The following is a 16,562-nucleotide window of genomic DNA, read 5'->3' on the forward strand; positions in this document are numbered from 1 at the left end:
TTTACATTGAAATATATAAGGAAAATTTTTACAAATCTTCTTCTCAAGAACAACTTGGCCAGAAAAACTGAAACTTATATGGAAGCATCCTGGGGTAGCGTAGATTCTAAATTTTTCAAATCATGACCCCTGGGGGTAGGGCGGACCCACAATAGGGAATCCAAGTTTTACATTGAAATATATTGGAAAAAATCTTTAAAAATCTTCTTCTCAAGAACCTCTGGGCCAGAAAAGCTGAAACTTAAGTGGAAGCATCCATTGTTCAAATCATGACCCCTGGGGGTAGGGCGGGACACAATAGGGAATGCAAGTTTTACATTAAAATATATAAGAAAAATCTTTAAAAATCTTCTTTTCAAGAACCACTGGTCCAGAAATACTGAAACTTATATGGAAGCATCCTGAGGTAGTGTAGATTCTAAATTGTTCAAATCATGACCCCCGGGGGTAGGGCGGGGCCACAATAGGTATATTAAAAGGGGGGAAATCTGGTAAAGAACAGCATGGCCTAAGTTACTCAGGTGAGCGATGTGGCTCATGGGCCTCTTGTTGACCTGAGTATTTTTTAAAGGACATTACTACTTCGGTATCTCAAACACCGATATCTTGAATACCATGGATATGTCGAAGTGATTTGGAAGTCTTAACTACTCACTCTTTAAGTATTTTGCCCTCGAATATTGGATATCTCGAAGTTTTTTCTCAGTCCCATCGTGTTCGAGGTAATGAGATTCAACTGTAATTGAATATGCATTCTTTATTTAATGAAATTACCTGTAATGTTCAAAAGCCATGGCCACAGTCAAATATAAAAAGTTTTTTCAAACAGATCACAAGGACAGTCAGGACAAACATGTGTCCCCTGATCTTTGGCCTTTGGGGGCAATGTGACTTGGGTGAGGATTGTGGTCCATAAGCCTTTAATATGAAGAGAATTGGAAGTTAAGTTCAGTGATCTCTCTAGTGATGGTTTTTCATTTCTCCTGTTTCTTTTAGCCCTACATTCAGATAGCAGCTCTCCTTGAGATCAAAGTATAGCAAATACATGGAAAGGAAACATCTGGTTCAGAATTATCCCATAACTACAACTTCTACAGAAATTGTAAAGAATGTCACTAAACCAAGTCGGTCCTACAGCCATCACTCAGGCCTCTTGTGGATGAAACAGGCAGTATGCACCTTGTAATTACTGTTATCCTGATTGCTCCTCTTCCGAGTTCAGTTTTGAGGAGCCATCATGTATCACTGTACACCTAGGAAATACTCGTATGTTTACAGGCATTTTATCTGGCTCCAGATCATGAAAGATATTGCAAGATTAAGTCGGAATATGCTTATTGCAATGAAATTATGTTATAATTTAACAATCTGATATATATATATATATATATATGTCATTGAGTATTTCATCTGCAAATTTAGAATTACAGTTTACAATTAAGACATCCCTTACAGATGATTGAAAGTTTGACTTGAGTCTAAGTCTTCTTCATGATCTTGGGGCCTGAAATTTGTTTTTTATATTTATATGTTTTTGTACACTCAGTTATAAAGCTTGTAGATTTTATGAGGATGAACTCTTCTGATGAACCAAGTGTTTCTCAGATTGAAAATATGCATGTGTTTGTGTATTTTTTTTAAAATATACTCTGTGTAGTTTTTCCAAGTTGCATTTTGAAGGTACTTCATGACCCCATGAAAAGCAAAGTTTATATCTTGCAAAAACAAGATGCTATTGAAAAAATTGATACATGTATATGATTTATAAAAGAAATTATACAGATATTTAAAAAGGAAACAATTTTAATTCTTTTTAATATCTTATAATGTACTATATTTTTGCAAGTAAAAGATTTAAAGATATGTTTTGAAATTAAAAAAAAAAATATTAGTACATGTAATGCATTCTACCAGACAAACTGTTCATATATTTATAAATGAGCAATATGACTTCAATGCAATTGTGATTTTGATGAAGGGGTTCATGCCTCATGGTTTGGCTAACATATACTTGTATTTTTTTTATCCAGAACACATAACTTATTTATTCCTCTGTCCATTTCTTTTCCTAGACATTTTGTTTGTTCCATTCTATTTTAAAATGAAAAGAATATTTTATATGATACATGTAATTATATACTTATTGAAGTTTTTCCTATCAGACACAAAAATTATTTTAATAACCAAAATTAAAATTTGATTTTTTTTTAAGGATCTGTCAATTTATACAGTGTAAGTAGATATATATTATCATTATGGTGTTACGATAAATTGGAGCTCTTTGCAGTAGGTTATAAACTTTAAAAGAAAAAGTAAAAAAGTACATATGTATATTGTATATTCTTTTAAAATTTTAAACATGAAAATTTGCTTTTTTTATTATTATCATTATTATTATTGGTTATTATCTGCCTACATCCTAAGTATCTATCATTTTTGTAGTACATACTCCATGAATACTGTAAACCAGCTTTTACATGTATTTGCATGTGAGAAATATCTGCTAGTTTCACGACCTACTTTAACTCGAATATTAATTGCCGCAAACCATTTATTTTGCTTTATATTTATAGAAAATATTTTCTGTCGTGAAAATTAGTTGTTGCGGATTGATTTCAAACTGATGAATTGCGAATGAAAGATGACGTGAATAATAGTTGGTTTACAGTATAGGAAAATTTCATTAATTTAAAATTAACCCCTCCTCAAAAGATCATACATTAGAAGAATTTTGTGTTTCTAATACCCTCAAATGGGGGGGGGGTGTCAGAGTTTAACATATGAATGCAATGTAACTATTGAAAAAATCAACAAGAATATGCCCACATTTATTATACATTTATGGAAAAATTCCTGTATAGTTGTAGTTGACAAATCATGGCCTGGAGGGCTAAGGAAGGATCACAAAGGGGGGGGGGGGGTCAAAATGTTATCATGTAGCCTTTATTTTTAATGTTCTGCTTTAAAGGACACATTCATACTGATATGCAAAAATCTGCATATGATTCAGACTTGTTCAAATAATGTTCCCCCTGGGATAAGTATGGGCAACAATAGGGGTGAAGGTCTTTGGCTTCAGGTAAAATCTTGTCCTCAGATGCCACAAGTAATATGTTGCACTCAAACTCAGACACTAACTATATAATTTACAATATATATAAAGATGTGTTTTTTGCTCAAAAACAGAATTTAAGGGTCAGAGTTTTAAATTGTGTAAATCGTGGCCTTTGGCACTAGTTATTGGGGAAATCTTCAAAAAGTCTCTCTTATAAAGCAGCAAGGGCAGAATTTACTTTAATATTCCAGCATCATGTACTGTAGGTTCAAATTGTTTAAGGTGTCACAATGACCCTTTTAAGCTATTCATTTTAATTCCTTTTAAATTGATATATATGAGTTCAAGGATCCATCCAATGATGTTCATGGTTATTGCATCTTGGTTTGTTACAAACGAGTGAACTTCTTTTAAGCTTTATGGCTTTCATTTCAAATACATGTATGTTTAGATAATTATCACTGACCCTGTGAGTCCAGGAATTATATCAAACTTTGTTGGTTAATGCGCCCAAACAGATTTAAGGGTAAAAATAGCTAGCTTTATTTTGTAATTAGCTCACCTCGACGAAGTCGAGATGAGCTTATGCTATACCCCAGCGTTGGCGTCGGCGTCCCGGTTAAATTTTTAGGAGCAAGTCCATTCCCAAGTAACTATAAGCCCTACCTGGACCAAACTTGCATGGATGATGCATCTAGGGATGGACACTACCACACTTGCTTCGGATGCTGGATCTGACCTAGATTTTCCAGATGAGTGACTAGCTTAAAGTTTTTGAAGCAGGTCCATTCCCAAGTAACTATAAGCCCTACCTGATCGAAACTTGCATGGATGATGCATCTAAGGATGGACACAACCACACTTGCTTCGGATGCTGGATCTGACCTAGATTTTCCAGATGAGTGACCATGTTAAAGTTTTTGGAGCAGATACATTCCCAAGTAACTATAAGCCCTACCTGGACCAAACTTGCATGGATGATGCATTTAGGGATGGACATTACCACACTTGCTTCAGATGCTGGGTTTGACCTGGATTTTCCAGATGAGTGACCAGGTTAAAGTTTTTGGAGCAGTTCCGATCCCAAGTAACTATAAGCCCTACCTGAACCAAACGTGCATGGATGATGCATCTAGGAATGGACACTACCACACTTGCTTCGGATGCTGGATCTGACCTAGATTTTCCAGATGAGTGAATTTTAGCCATATTTTAATCAAATTAGCATGGATGATGTTTCTTAGGATGGACACTTTCAGACTTGTTTTGGATTCTGAATCTGACCTACATTTTCCAGATGAGTGACCAGGGTTATGTTTTTGGAATAGCTATATAATATTATGGCATGTTATGATTAAACTTGCATGGATGGTGCATCTAAGGATGAAAACTTCAAGACTTGCTTTGGATGTTGGAACTGACCAAAATTTTCTTGATTAGTAAACAGGTTTAAAGTTTTTTGAGCAGGTCTATTTCCAAGTTACTATAAATCCTTCTAAAACCAAACTTGTATGGATATTGATCTTGAGATGAACACTAACTAGAAAAAATATGATGTGAGATTTGCCTTACTTATAGATAACCTTCGTTGAGGTGAGCTTGGTAATCTTTGATTACCTATGTTTTTTGCATTTGACTGAATATAATAGTTTATCACATGTTTAGTCCTTTATACAGTGGATATAGCTCATAGGATATTGTTTTCATATCCACGGTTGTGACGACACAATGGATTTTGCAATGATTTGATCAAGTCAAATATTGTGTTTTTGCATATATAAAACAGTATAAAACAGAAACTGCTAAGTGTAAAACATGATAAAAAGAATCTCTCTTGGTTTGTGGTTGGATAGGATTTTTTTAGCTCTTCTGAGCCAAAGGCTCAAAGAGCTAATGCTATGACCATTTGTGCGGTGTGCGTAAACTTTTTAGAATATGGACCATATTTCAAGAACCCTTCAGCAAATTTTCGTCAAATTTGTCACAGAGTATGATTGGCCCAAGGGCTCTCATTTACGCTAAAACTAGCGATGTAACCCTTAAACAAGGGGAGATAATTAGGAAAATAAAAACAAAAGTATTGGTTGTTAAAAAATCTTCTCAAGAACCACCAGGCAGATTATCGCCAAACTTATACACAAGGATGAGGATATGTTGTAGATTAATTTTTTTTCAAGGTATCACCCTGGGGCAAAGGGCATGGTCTCAAGGTCACTTCAAAGATGACCAAAAATTATGTTTTGTTTCACTTACTACAAGGACTAGGATCATCAAATTCTGTCAGTTTATGCACCTTAGGACCTCACATAATGTTGACTCAAAAGTAGGTCACTGTGACCTACTTTTTTTTTTTTTGAATTTTGCAGGCATTTGTTTTCAATTTGATTTAGAGGCATATTTTGGACACTTTCAGGTGTATGATCATCAAACTTTGTCAGTTGATGCATCTTAGGTCCTTAAAGTACATCAACTGAAAAGTAGGTCACAGTGACCTACTTTTGAAATTTTATGGCTATATTTAAATATTTCAGGTACTAATTGCCCTAGAATCATCAAACTTTGTTAGTTGATGCATTTAGCATCCTTGGAATAGATCAACTGAAAAGTAGGTCTCCGTGACCTACTTTTGAAATTTATTGGCTATATTTAGATATCACTGTGACTTACTTATGAAATTTTATGGCTATATTTAAATATTTCAGGTACTAATTGGCTTATAATCATCAAACTTTGTCAGTTAATGCATCTTGGGTCCTTGGAGTACGTCAACTGAAAAGTAGGTCACTGTGGCCTAATTTTGAAATTTTATGGCTATATTTATGCATTCCAGGTACTATTTGGCTTAGAATCATCAAACTTTATCAGTTGATGCATCTTGGGTTCTCAGAGTACGTCAATTGAAAAGTAGGTCACCGTGACCTACTTTTGAATTTTATGGCTATATTTAAATATTTTCAGGTACTTACTGGCTTAGAATCATCAAGCTTTGTCAGTTGATGTATTTTGAGTCCTTAGAATGTGTCAACTAAGAAGTAGGTCACAGTGACCTACTTTTTGGAATTTCAAGGCATTATCTAAAAAAAAAAAAAATAATAAGATAACTAAAATCATTAAACTTTGTCAGTTGATGCATCTATGGGTCTTGAGGTATGTTTACCAAAAGGAGGTCACTTTGACCTACTTTTGGAATCCCATGGCTATATCTGAATATTTAAGATATTAATGGTCCTTGAATCATCAAACTTTGTCAGTTGCTGCATCTTGGGTTCTCAGAGTGTTTATTTTTTTTAGAATGTAGATCATGATGACCTACTTTTGGAATTTCAATCATTTTTCTAAATGTACAGGCTTCAAATAGAAGTGGTAGGTTCTACAATTTATCAGAAGAGCGATTCAAGGCCCTTTGGCCTCTTGTTACACAACTTACTGGATAAAAAATCATATCCAACTACAAGGCATTGGAAATCCTATATATATGTTACCTATCTAATATACTAGATGGATATGCCTCCAAATTTACACAATAGACAAGATTATAAATGCACATCATTTATGTAACATAATGATTAAGAAATTAAAAGGGATTATAATAACATGCCATATTGAACAAAATGCTGTACATAGATCTAGATTCACATGTAATTCTTCTGCAAGACAACATGGCTACAGAGACTACAGTTTGTAAGCTTAACTTCAATCCTAAATATGCTGAAGTCATTGGATAATAATGAACATATCTATCTAAATATTTTTTATTCATCAATGTGTTCCCATTTTTAGAAACTTACCGGTAATGAATGGAGTAAGTTATTATTTTACCAACATTTACTGTTCATTAAACTGTTAAAATACATTATCAAGCATTCATTTGTTAAGTATGAATACATTCCATATTATTGTTTGTACGATTTGGTTATGGAATTTTAATGGGGTGTTGCAAAAACAAAAATATTTTTGATATACCATTATAATACAACATGTATTATTGCTTTTATATACATCAGCTTGCTTTTCTCCTAAACATGTAGTAAACTGTTATTCATGAAAATAAAGATAGTAAAATTGGTTTGAAATGCAACTTTTTGTGAGATATATTGTTTTTGCTATTGGTGCGTAGCATTCTTATGCCTCACCATGAATATGGCAAGTACTTATACTGGATTCCTAAACTTCATAAAAATCCTAACAAAGATACAAAGTACTGTACTACAGTGTATTTGAAAATGGCGTAAATCAGATCAAGGAACTTTTAGTAAATTTCATTGCAAAAGCTCAAAGATTTAAAGATTTTGCTCGGAAACAAAAGCATTACACAGAAACAGTCTGTATGAATTTATAACCTGACCTTTGACATTTTGACCTCAAATTTAAAAGGGGGCTTCTTTAGTCCAGATGTGATATATAATTGCATTGCAAAAGCTCAAGGACTTTTTTTTTAAATATTGTCTAGAAACAAAAATGTTATACAAAAACAGTGTCTGTGTGTAGCACTTTCGTTCCCGAACGATATCTCATGAAGTCTTTGAGCTGAAATTTTATTCCACAACTTTCTATGGCCTAAAAAAGACTCCTATTGATTTTGAGGTCAACAGGTCTAAGGTCAAGGTAATGAATTCCTACATTCTTTGGAAGCCTTTCAGCTTTTGCAATGAAATTACATATCACAACTCCTTATGTGATAAACAGGACTCCTATTGATTTTAAGGTCAATGGTCAAGGTATATTTTACATTACAAAAAAAAACAAAAAAACAAACAAACAAACAAAGCATTTTCCAGATTACAATTAACTTCAGTTTTCTTTGAGCTTTCTTCAATAAACTTAAATATCACAACTCCCTGTGAAGTAAAGAAGACCTCTCTTTTCTTTTTTTAAACCAAAAGGTCAGAGATCAAGAGAATAAATTTAGACAATAATTTAAATAAATATTATCAGCATAACTTTATGTGAAAATTTCATTTTTATCGCCTTTATATGTAATATATGATTCACAATCAGGAACAAATTCAGGATTTTCAACTCTTCACCACACAAACGTAAATCTTGTATCTTTGATGATGAGCACTCATTTATAATTAATAATACACACAGACAAAAATACAGCTAGACGGACGGACGGACAGATAGACCAAAATTAATATTCTCCACTTTCAGTAAAAGTGGGAGGCAAAAAAAAATTTCTGCATCATGTAAGCAGTACTGGAGGAAACTCTTTTTTTTTTTTTTTTTTGATAATTAATCCTAAATTTTTAAGTCAATTTTTAAGTCAAACTTTCAGCAACTATTTTGATACGGTCTTGTAGAGTAGGCTTTCTCTTCTAAACCCCCCCCCCCCTCTCTCCGGAAAACTGACTCTAGGTAGGACCCCCCCCCCCCCTCCCCGGAAAATCAGAACAAAGGTTCTTGAGTAGAATTTTCACCAACAGGAAAAATGACTCTTTGAGTAGGATTTCCCCTATGAAAATCCCAAATCAGATTCAATTTACTGGGATGGGGGAGGGGGTCCAACTCTGCGTTATAGACTGCGATTTTCCCCCAACCCTCCCAACCTCCAGTAAAATGCATGTATCATGGCTGTACTTGTGTACATGTTCATGAGGGGGAGGGGCGGCAGATTGTTTCAGTGTTCCTTCTTCAAAATAGCGACCAGTTCCATTGAATCAAACGGAGTATTTTAAATCTCGGTAACTATCCAACCAATCCTTTTAAAGCATTTAAAATCAAAGTACTGAAAGTACTAATTCGAGGTGACGTCTTCCAGTAAAATATGAAATCTATCTCCAAGTTGACTGGCTTATACAAAACCTTACATCAAGAGAACCCTTAATGAAAACCATTGGAAAGCAATAAGTGAGCAATACGACAAATGCACTTTGTAACTTATTTGATCTATAAAAAACTGAACAAATGCGAAAATACTAACAAACGTATCTTTGCCATATAAATGTGTAAAAATTAAAAAAAAAAAGGGGGGGGGAATCATGTGTCATATGTCTTTGAAATTCCAGGCCCTGGGGCCTTAAAACTTAGATGAGCTCACTCTTGATTACAGTTTCTTTTTTCCGCTAATAATTCCTTTTGTAAAAGTGAGACTGGGATCACGGTCTCTTTTTTCCGCAAATGATTCCTTTTGTTTGTTTATTTGTTTGTTTGTTTAATGTTTAACGTCCCTCTCGAGAATTTTTCACTCACATGGAGACGCCACCACTTGCCGGTGGAGAGCTGCAAATTTTGACCTATACTCAGCACTCAGGGCCATTGAGCAGTGAGGGATCTTTTTCGTGCCAGCGCCTACTGCGACACGGGGCCTCGGTTTAAACGGTAAATTCCTTTTGTAAAAGTGAGACTGGGATCAAAAATGAGCTAGTCTAAGTTTTATGGCCCTGGAGCCACATTAATCACTGATACAGCTAGCATTTTATACAATTTTTTTTTTCCAAAAGCATGCTTGTTTAGACATTTTTTTTTCAAATAAATTGGTATAATCTATTTTATTTAATCATATGAAGCATTGTAGACTCAAAATACCTTCAGATCTGTAGCACACAAGTCGAAAATGATGTTCAGATAACTAAAGATCCATGCATTCTTTCTGAGCACAAAAATGTACAAAATTTTAGAGCTAATTCTCCGTATTTCAAGACAGTGAAATCAAAATGTAACTAGCCCTTTTCCCTAAAATATTGCTTTGCTACATGCATATGCTTTCAAAACCAAATCAATCCCACGATAAATTTTGTATGAAGCCCTTTTGTGCATTTGCTTGAAACTATTTCCAATATCATTTTCTCCAAATACATTAACTGTGCTTGTAAAAATGTGTAATACCAATGAAGTGCAAAAATGGAATTCAAACCATTGTTTTCATTCATATTATTTTTTTAAAGCAAAAATTGAATTTCCAAACTGATTTTAATACTTTCAGTTTAAATTACCCCCAAATCCGAGTACATCATAACCACTTCAATTATCACTTTATGAGTCCGTCAGTTAACACCTGCAGTTAAAGCCAGCCGTGTAGGAAAATGCCATATTTAAAGAAAGGCAATTATACCGCATTCTAAAATCTGACTTATCAAATAGACAGTGGATTAGGTGATCCATGATTTTAGTGATGGACCGGATTTAGTCCAGCATTCAAAATCTACAGCTGTAAGGCTTCAAGATCGAAGGCAAATTATGAATACATCTATCAAAATACTTAGCATAAATGTAACGAATGGACAAAAAAAACTTATATACATGTAATACATGTAACAATTTTAAAAATTATGGAAATGCCACTGACTACATTTGAAACGCAGCATTCTGTTTTAATTGCTGTTAATCCTCCCTTTAGGAAGATTTCATTTATAACACCTTTATGGAAATAAATGTTTCCGCCACAAGTCCATCTGCGAGTGGAGATTACTATACACTGTACATGCATTTTTAAAATTAAAAAAAAAAAGAATAACAAGTTTCTTAAACCGGTAAATACAGAGAAACAAATTTGTAAGCTCTGGGACCGACCTACTAACATAGACAAAATTTAGGGAGACATCATTTCTCCCTCAAAGAAATTCAGGGAGAAGTTTTAAATTCTACGGAGACTTCTTACTGAACATTGATCATTATTTAAACTTTTAAAAAAATAAATACATGTTAATGTATATACCTTTTATATGCTAAGAATACTTAAAGAGACAAAAAGGTATATTTAAAAAAAATTATTATTTGATATTTTCCAATAGCAAGGCATATACATGTCTACCTGGAAAACAAAATTATACGTACATTGTCAATCTAAAGTTTTCAACTGACAGACTTAGGTTTATCAAAGTTATTTCATTTCTTGCAAAGATTAAAACATTTTTCTCTTCTCATCTCTCCATATTTTCAGAGCCTTATCAAAGTAATAAATTTCAATGTTACTTTCTCTTCAAAGCTCATTTTCAAATTCCTTATTATTATTTCTTTTTGTGAAATGTATATTTATTAATAAATGAAAACAAAGAATTATAAATAAATTACTATATTATGAAAACTAGAAGATCTACTACTGCATGCCGACTGAGCGACTTTATCTTGCAATCAGCTTTTTTTTTCACATGTGTGATCGCCAAAGACAGTTAACAGCTCAAAAATATATGTCTGTATTCATGGCATGAATTAATTTTTGACAATAAAAATAGTCGAAATTCATCTCCAACATCTTTGGTATGATATCGATTGAGGTCCAGCTGTTTGTTGTTGTGTATAACTTGTAACAATGTACTTTTTAATATGCAGAAGCGGAAATTCTAGAGGAGTTCCTGTGACAGTACATATTGTCGTTTTGTACATATTGTCGTCGGCGACAATATGTACCTACCCTCACTGCACATAATGTCGTCCATCGGTACATATTGTCGCCGACTGAAAGGTTACACATGTACATATTGTCGCTGGCGACATTATGTGCCTCACCCTCACTGTACTTATTGTCGCCCCACAGATATTATTGCTAAAAGATTTCTTCTGTTATGTTATGTTAGTTTTGTGAATGTAATTGGTGAGTGAATCACACTGACGTGTCCCGTATGCTATTTCATGCAGCGTGATTGTGACGGTACATTTTGTCGTCTTGTTCTTATTGTTGCTGGCTGTCTCCCTCCGAGCGTATACATGTATATCTATATATATATATCTATATATCTATATATATATATATATATATATATATATATATATATATATATATATATATATATATATATATATATATATATATATATATATATGGCGTGTAAAACGTTGCTTTATTCGACAATCTTGTGATGTATATTCAAAATCTTGTGATGTATGTTCAAAATCTTGTGATGTATATTCAAAATCTTGTGATGTATGTTCAAAATCTTGTGATGTATATTCAAAATCTTGTGATGTATGTTCAAAATCTTGTGATGTATATTCAAAATCTTGTGATGTATGTTCAAAATCTTGTGATGTATATTCAATATCTTGTGATGTATATTCAAAATCTTGTGATGTATGTTCAAAATCTTGTGATGTATATTCAAAATCTTGTGATGTATGTTCAAAATCTTGTGATGTATATTCAATATCTTGTGATGTATATTCAAAATCTTGTGATGTATGTGCAATATCTTGTGATGTATATTCAAAATCTTGTGATGTATGTTCTATAATCTTGTGATGTATGTGCAAAATCTTGTGATGTATATTCAATATCTTGTGATGTATATTCAAAATCTTGTGATGTATGTGCAATATCTTGTGATGTATATTCAAAATCTTGTGATGTATGTTCTATAATCTTGTGATGTATGTGCAAAATCTTGTTATGTATATTCAAAATCTTGTGATGTATGTTCTATAATCTTGTGATGTATGTGCAATATCTTGTTATGTATATTCAAAATCTTGTGATGTATGTTCGATAATCTTGTGATGTATGTTCAATAATCTTGTGATGTATATGCAAAATCTTGTGATGTATGTTCTATAATCTTGTGATGTATATGCAATAATTGCATTGTGGGTAATATTCGACTTAATTTCGATACCTTTGTAAAGACATTTTTCATTGGTCTCCAAAGTGAAAGTAGAAACGCTGTGAAAAGGAGAGTCCTCAGTCCGGGCTTGGGGTCTGTAATTTTATTTTACACTGATAAAGTCGATAACTTTTGCGCAAATCTGAGAATCCTGTTACCAGTGAACATGTCCTAAAGTTTTTGTACAACGAGGAAATTCTGCATGTCCATCCAGGCGTAGATGAAAAGAAAGTTGTACAAAGTCACTGTAGGTATAGGTACGTATAGGAGTGCACTTTTGATTAAAAAAAAAAAGGGAATCATCATGATCATAAACATTTTTTTTATGAGAAAGTGATTGTACGCGTACATGATTACGCATTTTAGATTAACCCTTTTAAATTGTAAATTTACTTTTCCATGACTTTTTCATCGAAGAAATGAATGTAGCCCAATATTTTTTTCTTTGACCGAAGTATCAAACAAAAATTTGGATGGAAAACTTTTTCATCCTACGCGCATTGATGACGTTTTCTGTCCAAATTTTTCTTTGATACTTCGGTCAAAAATTTTTTTTTTTACATTCATTTCTTAATTTATTTTACGCCCCCCCCCCACTCCCCCCAGAGGTGGGTGGATCAAGGCAGGTCTTTACTTCCAAATTTTCACTATGATTTTTATATTTTTTTTATTCCAGTTAACTCTAGTTACGCAGTATCTGCTTGTACTGTGAATGCCCATTGGATAACTTCATATGACATCATTTTGAAACAACCTCTGCACCTCTGTTGTATGGGTAATTATAAAATATGTATTAAGATTTACATGTACAGTACTTATAATTTAAATGAACATCTACTTCTGTTGTAAAGTGAAATTAATTTGATTTTTTTTTCCTCGATCAGTTAAGAGGTTAAAATGGAAACTGTATAAATTAACGGAATCAGTTAATTATTCTTGTGTATTCTGTACTAATTTGTTTTATGAAATTAATTATAATTATTTTACTCCCCGGTTGAAAAGTGGGGGGGGGGGGTGTTTAATGATGTGTCCATCCATCTGTCCGTCCATCTAGCTGTCCATCTTTCTGTACAACCATCCATTAATATATATACTTTGGGGTACCCATTTCTTATCAGCATCTCCTCTTATACCACTGAATGAAATTTGATGAGACTTTTACAAAATCTTTGTTACATATAGTGCCATTTTGCAACCCCTATTTTACTTTTAATTGGACACATATTTCAGGTTTCCCATAGCAAAATATGGACTTTGCCATTATAATAACATGGGAGGCAGGGGGTATCATTTTGTGAGCTCAGTGCTCACAGTACCTCTAGTTTATTTTTATTTTCATTTTCAGATATAAATGCATGCTGTGTATGTAAAACATATGTAAAGTGTTGGTGGCTTAAAAATCTGAAGACATCAATGAGAAGGAACACAAAAACCATGGTGCATAAGTTATGTCCAACAAGTCCTTTAAAATACAGGTAAAAATTACAGTACATTAATGAGCAAAAATTTCTACTTTTAAGGATCCTTCAATCACTTTTCAACAAACAAACAAATTATCCTTGCTATTTTTGTCTCACCTGCAAAGCAGAGTGACACTTAGGGATCACTTTACCCGGTGTCTGTCTGTCACACATTGGATTTGATATTTTGCACAAATTATTTGCATCGCACAATGACTTTTGTAAAATACCATAGTTACAAACTTTGAGACCATTGAATGTGACCTTTGACTACTTTTTTTAAATAGTTCATAATGAATGTATCCGGTTAGGCTTTTGATATTTAAGAGGTAAGTCTATGCTATTTAGTATGCGCACTGATTGTTGTCAATACCAACATTATGTGAACAGTCTACATGTCCTTGATCTTTGACCTACTTTGCAAAAAATACTCCAGACATTTAATTCAACATACATGTATGCCTTTTGAGTTTCGAGAGGTAGGGTATCAATAATTAATTAGCATTTTAATATGCCTGTTTATGAGCTCATGACACTGCACTTGCTGGATTATGTACAGTTACCACACACATTGAAATTTAAATACTCATATATTTCTATCAAAGTCTTACACACTTGACTATTCATGGATTTTTTTTTCTTAGCAGGCAATAAGAACTATAATGCTAGTAGGAAATAAATACCTGACCACTCTTAAGATTATTTACACTTTTAATGATGCAATATAGGGAAGGTTACACTTCTTTGAAACACTCTAATTATATTATTCTGTATATTTTAAATTAAAATAAAAGAGCATTAGATATGTCATTTGATAATAAGTACAGGATTTTCCTTAGAAAGATATTGGCAAGGCTTGTCAGGTTTATTGTTAAAAATTTGGAACAGTGTATGAATGATTTTTTTTTTTTAGCTCACCTGACCTGAAAGCTTAACTAAGCATCTCATGTATTGTGATGAGGTTTTCAAATTTCTAAACTGTACAAATCATGACCCCTGGATGGTAAGATGGGGCCTTTCAATTGGGGATTAAAGTCTTTAAAAATCTTCTACTGAACAACTTACTAGGAAAAAAAATGAAACTTTATAGAAAGCTTCCTGAGGTAGTGTAGATTCTAATCTGTTTTAATTTAATAAATTGTTGCCTCTAGGGGTAGGGTTGGTCCATAACAGGGGATCAAAGTTTTGCATGGAACTATGTAAGATTTTTTTTTTGAATGAAAAGTAACACATTAGAACCATTAATTTGCAAACATTCCCAATTTTTATACTTTTTTAGCTCACCTGAGCTGAAAGCTCAAGTGAGCTTTTCTGATCACATTTTGTCTGTAGTCCGTCTGTCTGTCTGTCTGTCTGTCCGTCTGTCCGTCTGTCCGTCCGTCTGTAAACTTTTCACATTTTCGACTTCTTCTCCAGAACCACTGGGCCAATTTCAACCAAACTTGCCACAAAGCATCCTTGGGTGAAGGGGATTCAAGTTTGTTCAAATGAAGGACCACGCCCTCTTCCAAGGGGAGATAATTAAGAATTGGTGAAAATTTGGTGTCATCTTTTAAAAATCTTCTTCTCAAGAACCATTGAGCCAGAAAAGTTTATACTTATGTGAAACCTTCATTACATAGTGTAGATTCAAGTTTGTTCAAATCATGACCCCTGGGGGTAGGGTGGGGCCACAATGGGGGATCAAAGTTATACATAGGAATATATAGGGAAAATCTTTAATAATCTTCTTCTCAAGAACAACAAAGCCACAATTAGTCATATTGATATGGAATCATCCTCAGGTAGTGTAGATTTAAGTTTGTTCAAATCATGACCCCCGGGAGAAGGGTGGGGTCACAATGGGGGATCAAAGTTTTACATAGGAATATATAGGGAAAATCTTTAAAAATCTTCTTCTCAAGAACAACAAAGCCACAATTAGTCATATTGATATGGAATCATCCTCAGGTAGTGTAGATTCAAATTTGTTCAAATCATGACCCCTGGGGGTAGGGTGGGGCTACAATGGGGGATCAAATTTTTACATAGGAATATATAGGAAAATTCTTTAAAAATCTTCTTCCCAAGAACAACAAAGCCACAATTAGTCATATTGATATGGAATCATCCTCAGGTAGTGTAGATTCAAGTTTGTTCAAATCATGACCCCCGGGGGTAGGGTGGGGCCACAATGAGGGATCAAAGTTTTGTATAGGAATATATAGAAAAAAAATCTTCTTCTCAAGAACAACAGAGTCACAATTAGTCATATTGATATGGAATCATCCTCAAGTAGTGTAGATTCAAGTTTGTTCAAATCATGACCCCCAGGGGTAGGGTGGGGCCACAATGGGGATCAAAGTTTTACATAGGAATATATAGGGAAAATCTTAAAAAATCTTCTTCTCAAGAACAACAGAGCCACAATTAGTCATATTGATATGGAATCATCCTCAGGTAGTGTAGATTCAAGTTTGTTCAAATCATGAGCCCCGGGGGTAGGGTGGGGCCACAATGAGGGAACAAAGT

The 16,562-nt window shown here is 33.5% G+C and overlaps 1 protein-coding gene across 5 annotated transcripts in view; it reads left to right on the forward strand.

The window, feature by feature from the left end:
- LOC133190566 (uncharacterized) overlaps positions 1 to 1,813 on the forward strand; it is an 83,550-nt gene extending 81,737 nt beyond the window's left edge. For 2 of the 5 annotated variants that reach the window (XM_061326260.1, XM_061326261.1), the window contains exon 10: positions 997 to 1,810. In XM_061326260.1, coding sequence (XP_061182244.1) covers positions 997 to 1,012 — 16 coding nt within the window. In that variant the 3' untranslated portion in view covers positions 1,013 to 1,810. Of the gene's footprint in view, positions 1 to 996 lie in introns of all 5 variants that reach the window. The other 3 variants (XM_061326265.1, XM_061326263.1, XM_061326264.1) reach the window with 3 other exon arrangements.
- Positions 1,814 to 16,562: the final 14,749 nt, after the last annotated feature.

The sequence above is a fragment of the Saccostrea echinata genome, unplaced genomic scaffold (assembly GCF_033153115.1).
Source record: "Saccostrea echinata isolate AGI-Se365-2 ecotype Australia unplaced genomic scaffold, CSIRO_AGI_Sech_v1 ptg000022l, whole genome shotgun sequence".
Classification (NCBI taxonomy): domain Eukaryota; kingdom Metazoa; phylum Mollusca; class Bivalvia; order Ostreida; family Ostreidae; genus Saccostrea; species Saccostrea echinata.